At 44.3% G+C, this 19,216-nt stretch overlaps 1 protein-coding gene across 5 annotated transcripts in view; it reads left to right on the plus strand.

Annotated features, from left to right (window-relative positions):
• Positions 1–19,216, plus strand: part of LOC100695038 (transcription factor COE3) — a 145,860-nt gene that overhangs the window by 35,371 nt on the left and 91,273 nt on the right. For all 5 annotated transcript variants that reach the window (XM_003447623.5, XM_005453249.4, XM_005453250.4 and 2 more), the window contains exon 6: positions 4,788–4,856. In XM_003447623.5, coding sequence (XP_003447671.1) covers positions 4,788–4,856 — 69 coding nt within the window. The remainder of the gene's footprint in view (positions 1–4,787; positions 4,857–19,216) is intronic.

Below are 19,216 nucleotides of genomic sequence, written 5' to 3' on the forward strand. Positions count from 1 at the left end.
CCAAGGTTTGTTTTTGTCTTTGGAAAGGGGCCCCGGGTCCCTGGAGGGGCCCCGGCAGTGCTCCTGGGGTCCAGTTTGTTTATAACACTTCTTTGGCAGTTTGGAGGAGGTTGTCACCACAGCAGCACCAGTGGGTTTCCAATGCTAATTGGTCTCCTGGAACTTTCACTAATGGCTCCAAGTAGCTGGGGGAATAAATTATTGTGGCGCATTCTATGGCAACAGTCACACGTCCATACAGAGACACAAACACGGCACCCGGTTTATGATTTTTCTGTACTTAGAGATCAAACGGTGTGATAAATGATTCATAAAGCGACTCATTTGGCATTCGCAGCCTCGATTTGACGCTTGTTTGTCAAATGGCAATTTGATTCAGGACAGCATGGGGCGAACGCAGGACGTCACGGGTCATATGCGATATGATTAATTTTTAAGAATTACCGGAAGATATGTTAATGACCCTCACAGCGATAAGAGAAAAACATTGTGCAGAGCAGCTTGTCAGAAGGAGGAAAATTAGATCTTGTGTCGGGATCGTGTTGTTATTTTAATGATAGCTGGATCGCTTGTGTCAGATTTTTTAATATTTGCATTTCAGAAAGCTCAATCTCGCCGTTGTAAATTAATTTTGACAAATATCTGAACGTTTCTGTCTCATTGTTGGCTGAAAAATGTCCTCTGAGGCGGAGAAAGTGGGAGTGATACCGAGCTGCAGCTTAAAAGCACGCTGAACTTAAATGTAAGAAAGAGTGCAGCATTTAAATGTTTTTGTACTGAATGTGAAGCTTATGTTAAAGTTTCAATCCATTGGAATATAAGTTATGCAAACATGAACTGAGTGATTACAACAGGGATCTAAAAAATAAGGCCCGGGGGCCAGAATTGGCCTGCACAACACTCCAATTTGGTCCACTGGACGGCTTTGAAAAATGTGAAGATCTGAAGGAGGAGAATTAATTTAGACGTTTAACTGTATTTTCACAAGTTTTATAGCTTCTCCTGCTGATAAGGACAGGAATGGTCTATTTGATGGTCTGTTGTCTGATAAACATCATTATTCACATGCCTCATATCATTATGTTCTAACACTGCGGTCCCCAACCTTTTTTGCGCCATGGACCGGTTTATGCCCAACAATATTTTCGCGGACCGGCCTTTAAGGTGTCGCGGATAAATACAACAAAATAAAACCAGTAACAGTACCAAAAAAAGGAATATTTATTCAGAACACACAGGAAAAGACCCAGGGAAACTGAGTTAACGCTAAAAATGATTAAAAAATAACGCTAAAATCTGATTAAAAACCGTGAAATCATAAATTTCATAAATATCGCAGCCCGGTACCAAACGACTTACAGACCGGTACTGGTCCATGGCCCGGGGGTTGGGGTTTGCTGTTCTAGCAGATGATTTGTGTTTATTTTTACATAAAATGGTCAAGCTCAGGTTTATTTCTGTAGTACATTTAAAAGAACCAAAACCAAAGTGCTTCACAGGCAGGAAAAAAGAGGAAAAAAAACTAAAAAATGAAACAATTACAAGATGTTAAGGTTTGGCTTGAATTAAAGACAGCAGAAATGAGTCTTCAATAAACATTTACATGCAGAAACATTTGGGGCGGTTCTAATATATAATTCCAGTATTCCAGACTTGGCGCAAAAGATCGGTCAACTTTGTTCTGAAGTATTGATGATCATCTGATCAGCACACCTCAATGCTGTGAATAAAATAAGACTAATACGGTGGTGGTAACCCATTTACTCTTTTAAAAATAATCAATAAGCCAACAAGGTGAAGCTAAAACTGGAGTAACACGTTCTTCTCATCTCAGATGCATCACCTCGTCTGAGGTAAACGTCGAGCAGAGGGGTTTTGTCTTCCCAAATCAAAAGCATGAATGACTCTTTCCAAGGCAGTATGAGGAGGATGGGCCAACAAACCCAACTGGAAGCAAAAAGCTTTTACATGTTTATCAAAGTTAAACATCAACACTCGCAGCCAAGTTCTCATCAGAGTGATGGATTCATGGAGCGAAATGAATAAACTGAAGTAAAAACATCATCTGGGAGAGGATCCACACCCCTCCTTCTTACTGTGCACCCGAACAGAGCTCAGACCTCCACCCATGCTGCTGGTGGAGCATTTCACATCCACACACTGATGATGCTAGGGTAAGGAACCGCTAACCGTTCCTACAACTCAGATGAACATGTGCGAGCATGTTACCTTAGCAAGAACACGTAAATTCGTCCCCATTGTGAAATTCAAAGATCGTACGTTTCCACATTTGTTGTTTTCTTCAGATCTCAGAAATACTTCAGTTTGATCATATGAAATATGAAAGTATTTATTCATACTGTGTCGTCGTTGTTGCATGTAAAACACTTTGTGTTGCCTTGTTGTTGAAAGGCGCTCTACAAATAAACTGGCCTTGCTCGGCCTCCCCTCTGATTGGTAGAGGTTGAACATGCAGCCTGAGAGGAACGCCTGCAGGCACTGCTCAGGGCAGTAAAAACACTTTAACATCCTCTGCATGTTTTCATGAAAAATAAAAATATTCACAGTCAATATCCTCAAAAAAACGGCACATGAGTGAACGCCACAAATGTTATTCATTATTTCTGCTGATTTACTGTTTATTAAAAACTTATTTTGCTGGTTTAGTTTGAACTCTGACGCCCTAAATCGACTTTGTCCACCTTTTGTAGTAATTAATACCAACTACAAACGAACACAACAACACTTCCCTCTAAAAAACAAACAAAACAAACCATACTATAAATGTACAGTGCTGTAAAACCAATCAGCTCTGCAGCACCTCTCCTGCAGCTTGTATTTGCAGCTGATCAGCTTCCAGCCCAAGCAGCTTCAAACCGATGAAGGCTGCGTGAGAGGTCACTGAAGCGTCCTTCTTCTCATTTCTCGCTCCTAACCCTAACCCTAATAGGGCAGCTTTGCCTCTCACTTTAAGACTTTAATACTCTCTAATAAACCCCACCTTGCTCTGATTGGCCAAGTTCTGGAAGCCTCGAGAAGGGCAGCACACAGTGATTTGAGAGCTACACTCTTGGCTTTTGTGAAATGTTTAAATATTAAAGAGACAGGATGGCGACGCCACCCTGTCCTCATCCCCAGGCCGTCCCATAGTGCGACCCTTAGTGCCATGGTTACGAACACGGTGTGACGCATCAGGATGCTGGGATATCCAATCACAACCTTTCACCATGTAAAGATGTCATTCAGCCTGTCCTCGTCCCAGGGGCGTGGCTTTGGTTTGGTTAACTTACGTCAGGGCGTCCTTTGAATTAGGGCCTGAATCTGCGCTCGTTTCTCAGCGAGTTCTCGTTAACCGACTGGTTTTTAATGCCATAACCAACGAGTGGAAGTGAAAGAACTGCAGAATGCTAAAGGTCCAAACAGGAAGTGTACCACAACCATCCCTCCAGCCTCCTTATGAGGACTTTGCACATGTGCAAACCTGGCCGTCGTCTCTGCGGCCATATAAACGGAGTGACACGTGTGGGTGAACAGATTTAACCACAATCTTTCCGAAGCGTAGTCACTGTATTGTGTTTTTACCCTGTTTTGTCTTTTTTTCTTATAGAATTGTTTTAATATTTAAACCTGACGGTGTTTTTTTGGCCTGATTCTTTGATCTCGTCCGTCCATAACATCTGCAGCACATTATGAATAAATTTGATTGGATATCAATATTCAGATCAGTCAGTACTGATGTACTTTGTTACATTCCCTACCTGACTGCACACCTCACGATGCATTCACTGATGGCCTCCAGCCGTCAGGACATTTGGACGCTCCGTCATTCAGACAGTTTCCTGCAGTTTCAGTGTGTAAACGTCTGCAGCGGCGTCTCATCCGTCCAGCCCGTCTGACGGATATTAATGTGACCGGCTCAGCCGACTGCTGTTCTACATGCCACACTGACCCACCACACCAAAAGCTTCATTTGGCTCCACCCGTCCCCCACCCTGCAGAGCTGAAGTAGAAATCCAGCGCTCCCTCCGGATGCCTGCACAGACTCTGGACGGGCTCCTGGCTCGTTTAAGTTTGGAGTCTGTGGCTGCTTGGATGAAACGCCGGCCGCTTCGCCCTCTGGCTACCTGGACGGCTGTTTGGCGAGGCGCCCTTCGGTTGCCTGGCTGGTTGTCAGGGCGATGGCACCGGGGAGGGTGGGGGTGCTTCCATCGCTGGGTATCATCCAACTGTTAGTGACCTTGGCTTGGACCCCACCCAGCTGGACTCAGCTGTGTGTCTGTCTGTGTGTGTGTGTGTGTGTGTGTGTGTGTGTGTGTGTGTATGTGACACCAACCTGCTTTTCAAAATAAAAGTTTTACCAGATTGCTGGGTGGATTTATTTTAGAAGCTGATTATTAACTAATATTATATTTTTTTAAATCTATATTTTTCCACAAATTTGGTTGAAACTACAGATAAAGTTAGAAGTCACTTTAGTTAATTTAAAGACAACTTATTTTCTTTCTTGGTTTGAATTATTTTATTTCCCTGTTCTCTCTTTTATGACTCATGTTCAGCAATTTGTGAAAAACCTGAAACTGAATTTGCATTTTTATTTTTTTAAGACTAATGGTGACTTGTTGGAACAGTCCGCTGAGCTCAGCGAGCTGTGAATGTGAAGATCACTGATGATTTTTACTAATTTTTAAAGGTTAGAGAGGCTCATTGACCTGCACCTGTTTTGGGTAACGTTTAAATCAGCTGCTTTTTCAAGTTGTGTTAACTCAGTGTGTCCTTTCCTTTCACAGCCGGTGTTGTGACAAGAAGAGCTGCGGAAATCGCAATGAGACGCCCTCTGACCCCGTCATCATCGACAGGTAGGAACTGTTCTCATTTTCTTTCTGCTGCTGTGTCTGGTTCAGGTTTTTGGCTCAGTTTGTGATGCTCATGAACATCAGGAGTGATCGCACAGCGAGGAGTCTGGCGTTTATGATTGGTTGGTTTAGCCTCCTGCTTGCGATCGCGAATCGTTTCTTTGACGTCTAATTGCACGGTCGGCGTAAAGCTGGCTGTCGCTGAGTATAAATGGAGGGAATCAGTTGTTTGATTCTCTCGAGTTGCTGCAAAAGAATGCAGTGCAGTGCAAACTGCAGGTCAGGGTTACTTCTATCCAGCAAACAGGATTAAATACACTTTTGGTTTATTTGCTTCTCACTGTGAATGTCTTACTTCTCATTCATCAATAGCAGCCATCAGTTAGGCTGATTTTTAGAGATTCAATCTAACTTCAGTCCCGTTTTTTCCCCAGAGATCTGCATCTCTCCGCCTTCAGCAAAAGTTTGAGTTGTTGTAATTGTTCGTGTATGCAGGATCTTAAACCCGGCCCACTTGTCTTGGTCCTTTCGTGTGGAAATCATGTGGTAATGTACGAATGAGGCTTGGGTGGGATTATGGTGTTAAAATACCAATCTTTCTGTTTTTGTAAAGGGAGGAAAAAAACTTCTACGGGACACATTTTTCTAAAATGGGTTAGACCTGACACTGATGGATTAGTCCTCACAGGGTTAAAGTTATAGATGGATGCTACATTTAGTGCTTGTATTATTGTGCACTGCACAGACATGCTGCCAGAGGACAGTAGTTACAGCTAAAATGCTGCACTGAGCTCAGTGAGCTGTGAAACATGGCGACTGTTTGATAAAGGTGAGCTAGCCAACATGGACGACGCTGTGTCAGAAAGCCGTGGCTAACAACGATGGACTAATTACCTCTAAATAAACAAAACTAGCATAACTTTCTTAACATTTTATCTGATATTGTTTTAAATTTCATATTAATCTCGCTCCACAACCAAGAATCCTTGCAACTGACCCATCGTATTATTGTGATGCTTTGCAACTTGTCCTGCAGTGGAAGAATTTTTCAGCAAAAAAGTCTTAAAGACGTAAATGTTGCTGTGGATAAAGGATCAAAGATGTGACTTTCACCCTGGAGACTGGGGTTTGTGTCCCTCAAGAAATCAGAAATAGATGTATGTATTTCCAGACTTGGAGCTTGTTATGTTTTCAGATATGAAAAAAAATTGTTTTTGGTGGAATTTGGTTTGTTAGATGTCTGTTAGGTCCCTTAAAATACAACATTAACCACATATTAAAAAGAATTTATGGCAGAAAGACTGAAAACACTGAGCTGTTTGTTTTAATGAGATGGTCAGTTCTCTGCTGTTTTTATAGGTTCTGCTTAAGTAAAGAATATCTTACATTTTTATTCAGAAAATAAATTGTGAAAGTGGCAAATGAAAACCCCATGTAGTGGTGCGTTTAAGGACACCGACGTTTAAGAACTGATAGCTGAATGTTCAGCAGAAAAAGAAGCTTTAAAAAGAATAAGGTGAAACTTTTTGTGAGGCGATTTTTATGCAAATTGGCTGAAGGTGTCGCCTGCAGGGAGGTAAGGTTAAGATCACATGTGAACATGATAAAATGTTTGCATGTATGAACCTCTCGCACATGTTGATGCAATCCAGCTGTGCTCTCCGTGCAGCTGCTGCTGGCATCAGTCAGATTTCTTTTGTTTCTTTCCTGCTTCTTCTGTTTTTTTGGCGTCTCACTTCTTTCTCACCTCTCGCTTCCGGCACGAGACGCCGCCGTGTGAATCGTTTAATCAACACCAGCAACAGCAAAATAACATTTACATGCTGCAGTACGAGCGCGAACTGGCGGCTGATCACAGGCTTCGGTTCGCGGCGTCTGCAGCTCTTTAAGACCTAAAGAAGTCCCGTAACGCTCCTTTTCTTTTATTCTCATCCATGAAAACGTACAGCTGGGAAACACTGACCCAAAAAGGTGATTCGGTGCATGTCAATAAATTCATGCCCTCGGAAAAATATGGTTTTTTTTCTGATTTTAAAACAGCAGCCGTGATTCCTTCATTTATTTTTCATCCAATGCCACATTAAAAAAAACCAAACCCTCCACATCCAATCAGGCGCTCACAACCACCAGCATCACAATCCTTTATTAACGCGGCGCTCGTCCTCACCGTCTAATCCCTCCGCCCTCGGTGTCCTTGGAGCCGGCGGCTGTCCGTCACAACGCCTGGCTGTGATTGGTCGGGTCGCAGTGGTGGGAGCCAGTGACCTCAGAGGAGGTCAGGGGGGAGGACGGAGGGGGGGAGGGGGGCCAGGACCAAGTCCATGTTGGCTCGTTAGAGAGGCCTTGGACCTCAGCCACACACACACACACACACACAGGTGATACACACTTCCATAGTGTGTGAGCTCTGACACACACATTTATAAGAGAAAACACTCAAGTACACCCACAGTGACACTGACACACACACACACTGCTGTGTCCTCTCACCTCAGGCTCTGTGTGTGTGTATGTGTGTGTGTTTAAAGGCTTTGTCACCTCTCCGTGTGTTTTGTCACACATGTGAAGGACTCTAATGTGTCCACCCAAACCTCAGGGTGAAATCTAGATCCTGGTTCAGACTTCTGCATTGACTCTTTGCAGAGCCGACGATGTAACATACGTAAATGTCTGGCGCCGTTGGCAGCGTTCTTGCTCGTGCGTGGCGTTACTCATCTTGTGGTCGTGTCCTGGTGTTTTATATCTGGATCCAACCAAGACACAAACAAAATAAAATCTTCGCTCTTTGTTGTGGTCTGGTCTTTAGAAGATATTTTTCCTCCATGTTTTTCCACTTTGTAAATTCTGATACCTTCATCAGGCTCCTTCCAGGAATTTGCTGCCGCCTGTGAGTCCTAGAAGAATAGAATAGAATAATCCTTTAATTGTCCCACAAGGGGAAATTTGGTTGTGACAGCAGAAAAAAAGCACATGTACAAACAGAACAGAAACACACACAATTTTTACAGAAAAAAAAAATTACATCATGGACAATAGTTACAAAAACAGAGTTTGTACAGTTATTAAGATTAAAGTACAGATAAAAATAACAAACCCAGGTTGTAGTGTGCAGACAGAGCAGGGTGCTGGAAGATGTTCAAATAATTTAGAATATTTAGAATTTGTAGAAAAAGTACAGACTGTGCATTGTACCTGTGCACAATCCTTATATTGATGCTATGATTATCATTGCTCATATTAAGGCGGTGATTTTTATTCTGTCACTAATAAATTCAACAACTGCAGCGAATTTCCAGAGAAGTGCACGTCAGATTACAGTGTAGGGTTTCAGAGTGGTCTGCGGTTACGCACTGAAGCATTAAGTGCAGCCCTTCTAGAAGCAAGTTTTGACACTCAGCAGCCATCTTGGCTAACGCCTCTGGGCACTTAGGGCCTGTCTCAATATGCGTACTTGTGCGTACTTGCGTTCTCGTGTACTCGTGATACGTCATCAGTCGGAGGCCAAGTACTGTTCCAATTCAAAGTACGCATCGAGCCGAGAACGCGAAAAAGTCCCGGATGTGTTCTCGCTCCGCCCGTTTTATCGAGCATGCATCGGTGGTGACTTGTGTGGACTTGGTACAGCTAAATATCCCAGAATGCATTTCGTCCAAAACTCAAATGCGGCAATGGCGGACGAGCGGGGCTAAAAACTTTTAAATATTACTCTTTCTGGGTCACAAAATAAACTTTTAAGTTATTTTCAAACGAGAATGTAGCTGTGTAAGCTTCAAATATCTGCTCGATTTATCAAGATATCATATATTTCCAAACGTGCTCCGACGTTTTCGGAGACATCTGTGACCCGCCAGCTCCATAGCAGACAGCGAGGTCGAGGATCACTAAAGCCGGCGAGAACAGCGGACTCCCGGCACATCGTTTTCAACCCCCTGCGGTCTTTTCGCTACTCAGGTTAAACACACCCCAAACCCCAGCAGCTGTCTATTGTATTGAGTGTCCACTAAAATAAAAATAAAAGCGTTCTAACATCTCACCTGCTTGTTTTTAGTAAGACATACATGTACACTATTTTTATTAATAGAGATTTCGCTACTGAGGTTAAACATGATATATAAGTAACTTAGATCACTTCTAAATGTTAATGTTTGGTTTATTTCAGTGTTTTATTTGTTCCTGAGTAAATCGGTTTGGCTGTGATTAAAGTTAAGCTTCATAACCTATTACTCACAGTTAAATTAAGAGGGGACGGCAGTAAAAACTACCTGTGACATTATCAAGTACGCTGGTGTTCCAATTGTACAAATCGCGAGTCCGTGCTCGCGTTCTCGGCAAGTCCGTACTCCCGTGCGGTCTCGGCAAGTCCGGTCTCGCCGAGAACGCGAGTACGTACTCGCGTACTTAGAATTGAGAAAGGGCCTTACTTTGGACGGGGAGAGACCCTAAACGTCAAGGTCAGAGGTCACAAAGAAATCGGGGTAAAAAACCACTTCTATTATTGTAGGATCTTTACAATAGAAAACAGCTTCAGTGGACTGTTGCTGTACTATGATGAATCAAGCTAATGTTAGCCAGCTAGCTGATAAACTTTTTGGCTAAAATTAGCTAGAATTCCAGTTTCTTCTAATGAAGCCTATTTGAACCAAATAGGAATTTAACCAGTGAAACCTGAGCTTTATTTCTCCCAGTCAATGTTAGTATCTATCAGCATGTGCTGGAAAATTAGCTTCCCATTCCTTGAATTACTGATTGTCTTCCAGTTCAGGTCACTTGGAGATTAAAAAGGTGGAAAAAGTGACTGGACACTCACAAATTCCTCTGATGTCAAAATCCTAAACTTATACTGTAATCACCGGATATTACCTCTGGATCCCAAATCTGCCACATCTGTTATTTTTAAAGTTACAAAATCCAGTGAAAGGAGACTGTTTCACCCAAATCAGAAGTCCTGTGAAAATATCAGTCCCGTGTGAATCGCCATCTCTGATTTTGGTCTGTTCATTTCTTATGTTGTTCTTTCTTCTGCCTTTTTCCCGAGGCTGTAATAGTTTTAACATTTTGGGTGCAAATCCCTGAGGTTCGTGGAAATCTATTCATAGAAAGAGCGACTCCATTAGAAGAGCCAAAACTCGAAGGACGGTGACATGGTGATCACAGATACTGGTAGATTCAAGTAAAACACAAGCCATCTTGTGCGAAACACAGACATGGATGTATAATTTCTAAATCACATGACGTCCCCTGGTTCTGTGACATCCTGACAAACTCTGGAAAATTATTTTCTATTTCCTGGATGTTTCTCTGCAGCCTGACCGCTTTAATTAGGACAGGACACTGATACTAGTCCACTAACCCAGGGAATACACACACACACACACACACACACACACACACACACACACACACACACGTGTGCAGACACACTGTCAGTCCTCTGCTGTGATTTACTGGAGCTCCGTTTGTCTCTGCATTTCAGCGCCTGTTAAGAAATGCAGGGATTTATTACTGTGACCCCCTAACACACACACACACACACACACACACACACACACACACACTCACACTCACACTCACACTCACACACACACACACACACACACACACCTTTTGCTGGGGTGGTGGTGATGGTGCTTTAGTGTGTTTTTAGTGACCCATCATGCAAATGATGTGGCTCTGTAGCTACAGTAAAGCGGTTTAATGCTCAGAATCCACGTCTCGCTGAAGTAAATCAAACGCTCCCATTCTTCTTCTTTTATGAGGAAACGCATCTTTTCATGTTTTTTTCTTCGTTTGCTTTGTCTTCACGCCTTTCTCTCGACCTTTTGTCTCTCTTCATGCCTCCATCACCTGTGAATAAACCAGGCGAACGCCTCCTGCCTGGACCTCCTTGCTGCTGGGTCACTGTAACGTTTCACTGCCTGCAGGTTTTTGTGTTCGTATTTGCTCATGTTAAAAAGACAAGTTTGTGAAAAATGCACAAAAATATATTCTAATAAAGTCGGTGAGCTGCTCCTTAAATCTGGTCTGAACCTGAAGCTCAGTGTCAGCTGTGTGTGTGTGTGTGTGTGTGTGTGTGTGTGTGTGTTTGAGTGAATATAAATGTGCGGTGATGCGCCTCTCAGAGGTCGCTTTGTTTCCTTCGTTTACGGTTAATGGGTGAAATCCTGCCGAGGCAGCAGAAAGCGGCGCTGACGGATCGCTGTAACACCGCTGCTATTACACGCTAATATTGCAATTAGATGGGTGGCCAAGTTGCCCGAGCGGGGCAATAAATTGCCGTAGAGTGTCAAAATGTACGAGGAGGCCGGGCTCTAATTACCCCGAGCGCACCTCTTCACCCGCCCGCGCCTCTGTCCTCCCCCTCCTCCTCAACCGTTTGACCATCGCCCTCCTCTGTTAATGGTCGGGCCTTACATGGAGGTCGCGACCCCCCCCTCATCTGCACTTGTTCCTCTACAGCCATTTGCAGCTTTGATGTCATCTGTAGAGAGGTGAGTTTAGGGTGATGGAGAGCGACCTTTGACCTCCACAGAGGAAGAGGTGTTCTTTACAGCTCCATGACTTTATGTCTTCTTCAGCTGATGTTCACATGCACTCTGAGGAGCACAAACTCCTCCTCCTCCCCTTCCTCCTCCGTCTCCTCCTCCTCGTCTATCTGCCGAAATACCCAGAGTAATGAGTGAAAAGGTTCAGAATAAGCTTGGAGTTTTTTGTGGAAAGTGTTTTATTTCATCTGCCTGCCGACTGCTTTGAGAATTAATCATCATTTGCACAAAGAAACTCCTGCGCAGCATCTTTGTCTCGCAGTTAAGATGCTTTATCGTCTCACGGGAGCTGAAATCCCAGCAAGGCTTCGGTGAGGAGAGGAAGACTTGATTTAAGGAGGCGCTTCAGAAGGAAACTGAAGGAATTTGTTAGACGTAGTTCACCTGAGACGCCGCTCGTGCTGCTTTTACTTTTTTCTTTATTCACGTGACATCACGCTGCATGGTCACGGAGTCAGATCAGATGGTTTTGCAGTCACATCTTCTCAGTGTTGTGATGTCATTGATGAAGGAGGAAGAGCCATGAACTGAATTTCTGAACACATAAAGACAGTTTTCTGTTCTTTAGCCTGGTTAAAATATCTTTGCTCCTATTGGTTTGCTCCTATGAAACCACTGACCGTTCTCAAAGTTTCAGTTCCTCCAACCCAAAACTTTCAAGTCGGACAGTCCAGAGGTCCAGTTCAGACTCCAACTAGCAGCTACAGCTGTCCATGCCACCATCCAGCTGTCAGGCAAAGAGGCCACGCCCCTTATAATGCAAATTTATAGCTTTAATACAATTTTAACAGGAGCGTTATAAAAACATTCACACCTGTACCAAGTATTATTTAGATTTAGGTTATCTACAGAGACCAGAAAGGTTTGTGTGTCAGGCTGTAAACATGTTTATTTCTGCTGTAAAGTTTGAACATGGGAGTCTGTGGGCACTGACTCACTGCTGGAGCCTCTGGTGGACGTTACAGGAACTGCAGCTTTTCAGTGCTTCAGGGTTGGCTTCATTTTTTCGACCCTGGAGGTTGATGCTTGATCTCAAGTTGATCTGGCAGATAAATGAAGTGCGATAGAAGACAAATAGTAAAGCAACAGCTGTACTTTTGTCTTCTACTTCTTCTGATTCGTGGTGTTGATTTCTGTGGACTCATCATACAACATTTAAAACGTAGTGAGTTAGAATTTGATGAAACAACCTTAAACTTTTCTGTACCCACTTAAATGACCACAGAAGAACTTTGACTTCTGAAGAAATCAAAGTAAAATACATCAGATGGAACATGTGTTGGGTTTATGTTGCGGGGACACACAGTCAGTTTATGGGGACCAAAAAGACCAAAGTCTCATAACCTAAACCATCAAACTTCAGGATGAGAGTCGGTGTGCTGTCCGCTGAAGTGATGGAAACACCAAAGAGTGCATGTTGGTGAATAATTCAGTCTGAACATCTCGCCACCTGCTGCAGTGTCTGACCACCATCTATATTTTACAACCCTATATTTTTGTGGTTTGTCAACCACAAACACACAGACTTCCCTCAAATCCAAGCCGAGCCCCACTGAGGTGCCGCCCTGGATCCAGCAAGTCCTAAACCAACTGAACTGAGCCTCACTGGGGGTATTTAATATATAATGTTTTTCCTCGATTCCAAAATGCAGATGGGAGGTTTGAGCCAAAACCTACATTTCCCATAAGGCACCTTTGGCATTATCAGTTTCTGACATGCTGCAAAGTCCACCTCACATCCTTTTACATCGAGTAGCCTGCCGAACAAACATGAAGACGATAAGATGTGCAGTTTTCTCCTTTTACACCCTAGAAGTTCAGGAAATGTAATTAGCCGTCATTTCAGAGCTACAGGAAGGAGTTAGCCTTCAAAATAAAATGCCATAATTTCAACTCTACACGTCGTCTAACACAACATCCATCAGTCTCCCTCAGTGACCACCTTAAACCCGTATGCATCCACCCTCACTCTGACCCTCACCTCACATTTCCCAGAAATCCCTGCGGCAGCCCCCGGGCCTTCCTCCCCCTTTCATGGACTCTTCCTCATCCCCTGCCTCACCCTATACCTCCCTCCATCTCTCGCTCTGCTTTCAATTCTGGCCTCGCCTGCTCAGTAATGTCCTGCTTTTATTGTAAATCTATACTCCTAATCTGGCCGGCTCCGATGGGCCTCGCTCGCCCGATCAATGCGCTACAATTGCTGGGAAGGGTCCACAGGGGCAGATAACTGACCCAACCCCCCTCCCCCCCATGGAGTTAACCCTCCATTGGGTTCACCACAAACACTGAGACGTGACTTTAAGCTTCATAGCTGCCATTTACTCTTCATCAAGGAGGAAATCTTTCCCCGAGGTTTAAAACACAAAATCGTAGAATGATAAAATCCCTCACATTCCCAACACACCGGTTTATGTTTGCTTACATTGTCCTCAGCTCGCGTTTTCAATAGAAGAACTAGAAGAAACACCCGGCAGCTACCTTCAAGTCCCACAACCTGCAATTCCTCTAACGTCCAGCAGAGGCTCCAGCAGTGAGTCAGCCCCATTGACTCCCATGTTTTGGTTGCTAATTGCCCCTCATGATAACACAGATTGACCCATAGATTGGAAACTATTGGACCAAACCTTATGGCACCAACCAACTAACACTGAGCAGCTGACAGATAGGGGGCAGCACTAAGTAGTTTTACTTCAGTACTTGAAGTACTTTTATCTTCTGTACTTTTACTGCGATTTTAATGTCTGTCGTAGTATTTTATCGCTGTCTTGGAGCTTAAACTTGTGCACAGAATCTTCAGACTTCCACTTTTTGAATTTGGACAGAAATGGAGGGAGAGGTCGGAGGTCAAGTATGAGTCCTGTTTTTAGCGTTGTGTTTACTTTATTTGGAATGACTCTGAGTGCTGTGATTGGATCTCACGAGTGACCTCTGCCTCTGTTTCCACAAACACCACGGCATCGCTCGCTTGTTTACAGTCGAGGAGCTGAGACCCAGTCTGAACCTCAGGGGAGCAGGGAGGAGGAGGCCAGGGGATGGGAAGTTTTCCTTATGCCCCCCCCTCCATGTCCCTCAGAAGCCCCACCAGCCCACCCACCTCCACCTGACGGGGTGTCTCCATTAACCCCGGGCCCTGGTGGGGCCTGGGGGGCCCTCGGGGCTCAGGCAGGTTTGACATGATCCAGGCAGAAATGTTCAGTGGCCCGGGACGACCGCATCCATCTACCACAGGGGAGCGGTGAGGGCGGGTGGAGGTGTGTGAAGGTCAGGTCTCCTGGTGAATGGTGGAGTTTCCACCGAAGTTAAGCAGTAAAACATGTGGAGCAGCTTTCATGACGTAGCTCGTAAAGTGTTTTTTTCTAGATTCTGCCTTCAAACTCAGTATTTCACTTTCATTTTGTCCGTTTGAGTTTGAGCGGTATCGCTTTATCGTCCATGTCGCTGCACAGCTGCTGTCGTTCACCCTCTACAGTGCTGATCAAAGGCAAATGAAGCTTCTTTATTTGCTGAAACTGATCCAGAAGCAGCTGAGGTGGCGGAAACACAGATCAGAACACCGGAGGACCTGGTGTTGTTCCAGGTCATCGATCTGGATCCTTCACCCGACCGTCTCAGACCTGTTTGAATAAATTCCAGAGGGAAAGATCCACGTTATGGGAATTATTGAAAATTTCAGGTTTTGCTGTCATTAGTTTAAAAAACTTTAAGAGATGAAGTTAGGGTTGTTTTTCTAGCATCATCGAAAAAACTCTTCGCGCTCAGTCCGTCATGTGTTTCCGGGTAAATGATGAATGTTTGAAGTACCTGAAACAGTTGGATGTCTGGTCACTGACAGCAGGTTTGGAGGCCTGGAGCCAGAGGTGGAGGTAGAGGACCGATATTTGATTTCCAGCTTCTTGTATAAAAACTACAGAATATTCTTTAAAACAAATCAGCTGAGAGATTTCACAAACATTAAAGTTTTGATAGGTAAAAAAACTTTGTCCAAACCCAGGTACGACACCATGGACCGAATCTTAGAAGCAAAGTTCTGTTGGTGGTATATACAAACTTTGTGACACTATTCTCTTTCAGTTTCCCCAGCATGATTTTTTTTTTTTTAATTTTAGAGAAGGCAAAGATTGTTTCAGACACAAAGCAGGATGTTTTAGTTTAATATTTGTATTTTTGTCTGGCCAAGAAGACGGGAGCACCACTGGACGCAGGCTTGATTAACTCCTTAGCTGAAGATGCCCCCCGAAAAATGTCTAAAACCCCCAAACACGACAGCAGGGTCCTAAAATTTGGCATTAAGAAGCAAATCATTCCCCTGGAAGTTTTTTGAGGTGGGAATTCTCACCTGAATGTTTTTGTAAATGTGAGTAAGTGAGGGGGAATGACCAGCCTGTGGGTAAAATTTACAGGAAAATTCGCATCACTGTGAAAGGAAAGCAGCACCGACTCCATCTCCACATCCCACCAGTCGATTCAGACCTTCAGCACGCCATCAGCTGGTTCCCACTTCCTGTTGACTCCTAATTGGATTGAGGAGTTAAGGCCAAATGTGATTACATCACCACCTGCGGGTTTGTTAGCCGCCTCGGTGTCAACATCCAGCGGTGCTCAGTTGGAAATGCCTCCAACTACCCAGGGCGGGGCACACACCGGGAGACCATGGGAACTTTGGGAGACATCCCCACCCACCAACACCCCACCTTGCTTCCCCCACGCCAAATCCCCCTCCCAGCATGCACCTCACCCCCTCAAGGCAAATCACCTTGTTAATCTCAGCACACACAAACGATGTTCGTGCTAACGGCCGCATGCGGGGATGGATATGTGTAAACACACACACACACGCACGCGCGCACACACACACACACACACACACACACACACACATAAGCGCAGTCCTCGCTGAGTGATGTCAGAACCTCCCCACCCCCCCACCCACTTCAGGTTTCAGTGTGAGAGAAAAGTTATCGATCTCCGTTCACTGATCCTCGTGTTGACATCCAGCATCAGCACCAGCTGCTGCTGCTCTCGCAGCGGGGGGGTCGGCGCTGTGCTGGTGTAAACATGAGTTCACCCCCCCATCCCCCTCCCTCGCCTGTGCTATTAATGCCCAATCCCACTTCTTCTTCTTCTTCTGCTGTTTGGGTTGAACTCTCAGAGCAGATGTGACACCGAGCTCAGCCTCACGCTGCCAGATGTGAAGTTTTATCAAGTTTGTCAGTTCATTTCTTGTTTTATTTTGTTAACATTTGTCTCAGTGTTTCCTGTCAGTTAGACTGACAGAGTTTTACCCTCTGAGATATCTATAGGCCCCGCCCTGATTGGGCTCACCTGTTCCCGTGTATCTGCAGTTATTGTCCTCTCACTGGCCTGATTGTCCCATGTGCTCTGGCTCTTATCTCTCGTTTTCTGGCGCTGTCCTCGTGTTTTGTTCTTCTCACTGCCCAGTTCGCTGCGTTTGACCATCACCTGTTCTTCGGATCGAAGATTTGGATGTGCTGTGAGTTGGCGTACACCCACCGTTGCTCTTCTTCACTGCAGGCTTTGCGTTAGCATGCGTGCAAAGACTTGAGCTGCACAGTTTTGGATAAAGTTTTTGGTCTGGTTTGGACGTCTTGTCTCCCATCAGAACGACACTCTGTGGCTGTTTCCCCTCTGAGTGAGGAAACAGTATTTACAGTTTTAGAACTTCCTGCAGGAGGCTTTAAATCAGAAATTTCAAATTAAAAGCCCCTTATTGTGTGAGCGGACAGAAACGCTCTATTTGTTAACAATGCTCTTACTGTGAAACATCTGCTTGAGCGAGTACTACTTAAAGCGCGACACATCTGGGTTTGTGCAAAAAAATGAAAGTAAAGTTCGTGTCTCCACCTCTACAAGTTTGTAGCTCGCGCTTTGCTGCCCCCACATTAGGTGAAATCAGCTGGTTGTGGTGCAAACACGGGAAAAACATCATGCTTGATGACTTTAAAGAACTTCTATAACCATCAATGTTTGTTTTATAGCTGTGATACACCAGAGTTTGTAATATAATAGAGAATAATGAGTCACAGAAAAGTGTAATGTGATTACATTAGGACACAGTAATCCTAATCTATGGGTGACACACTACATGGAAACCGTAGCTCAGGATGCCGCACCCCGAAAGCTTCACTTTATTTCGCGTGTGAAGCTCGGCGGGGTTAAAGGAGGGCTGACTCGTCTTCGTTCACGTCAGGCTGCTGTTAGCATTCACAAGAACCCGCTCTGATTAGAAATGGCTCCTCTCTCTCTCCCTGTACCAGTCAGTCTCAAGCTTACTCGCCCTTCTTCCTCCTGTTAATCACTCAAGTGTTTTTCCCAATTAAGAATGCACTGATAACCTTCCATCTCTCTCTCACTCTCACTCACGCGCGCACACACACACAAACATGCACACGCGTGCGCGCACACACACACAAACGCACATGCGCACACACACCAGTTTAATCAGGAGTATGAGCGCGGTGTGGCTAATTAAGGACGACCATCCGTGGGCTTCTGCTTCGCCAGCAGATGTGGGGAGGGGTGTGTGTGTGTGTGTGTGTGTGTGTTCTCTATCCAGTGGCAGCCATGTTAGCCTACATTTGTGTGGATGATCACTGATCACTGGTTAGCAGTTGAGAACGTTTCAGGTGGTTCAATTTCTGTAACATGAATGTAGAAACTGAGGGGAGGGAGTGGAGGGGGTCCCAGTATATCCCACTATATCCCAGTATATCATAGTTTACTGTTGATGTTTCAGGCACGACGTTACGGCTATAATATTCCACTTCCCTCTTATTTCCGAGCTTTGAAGTGAAACTAAAGGCTCCGTAAAGCATTCGTTATTTCCTGTTGATAGAACTTCATTTAGGGAGATGTGAAAGCCACACTTACCTGATACTGCAGGCTAACCTTAGTTGGTATTATATTCAGGTTGATCTTGAGTGAGTAGTCAGAATAAACTGATGATTTGGTCCTGATGGCTCATCTAGCAATGACTTCCACCACCTCCAAGTCTGAGGTCACGGTGCTTGGAAGTGGTGGAGGGTGGAGTTCCCACTCTAGGTCGGCTGAGCTGAGCTGATCTGACTTCCTGCCTTCATATATGGACCTGACGTTGAAGATGGCTCATTTATGGAGCATCTTTATTTGTTCAGAACATACAATGTGCATTTTTTATACTCACGTCATCTTAATGCGACATTTCATGTACAATGCACACAATAAAAGGTGCTGTTGCTCTGATTTGGACTCAGCGTGCCTTGGTCTGCTGAAGACTGTTTGTTTGCTCCTGCTTTAGCTTTAGCATGCTGTACCTGTGGCACCAGGAGTCAGCTGGGTTTCAAAAATGAAGAAGACTTGGGGAAACTTTGCTGAAAGCTTTGATTAATCAGTGAAATAAGTTTAAGATCAGTGGACACCTGCAGCCAAATGTGCACGCTGAAGGAAAAGTCAGCCTCAAATCAGAGTTTCCAAACTCTCATTTCAGTCACAAAACTCCTAAATATTAAGGTAGTTCACGGAGGTATGCACAGATACGCTACGTTACGTCGTTACTCCTCTAGAAGGACATTTATTAAACATTTATTAATTAAAAAAAATATTGTTTAGGTCTTAAAAAGGGGTTTAAATCTAATTTTGAAATCATTTTAGGTGAAACTTCATTTTAATTTTAGAAAACAGGAAGAAAAAAACACTAAAAATCTTTGAGAGTTTGAGCACATTTAACCTCAGGAACATAGAAACACAACCTGAAGCACAAACACAGCTCGTCCATGTGCAGATAAATAAATAAAGGTGTGTGTGTGTGTGTGTGTGTGTGTG

This window comes from Oreochromis niloticus, linkage group LG2 (assembly GCF_001858045.2).
Source record: "Oreochromis niloticus isolate F11D_XX linkage group LG2, O_niloticus_UMD_NMBU, whole genome shotgun sequence".
NCBI classification, from domain to species: Eukaryota; Metazoa; Chordata; class Actinopteri; order Cichliformes; family Cichlidae; genus Oreochromis; species Oreochromis niloticus.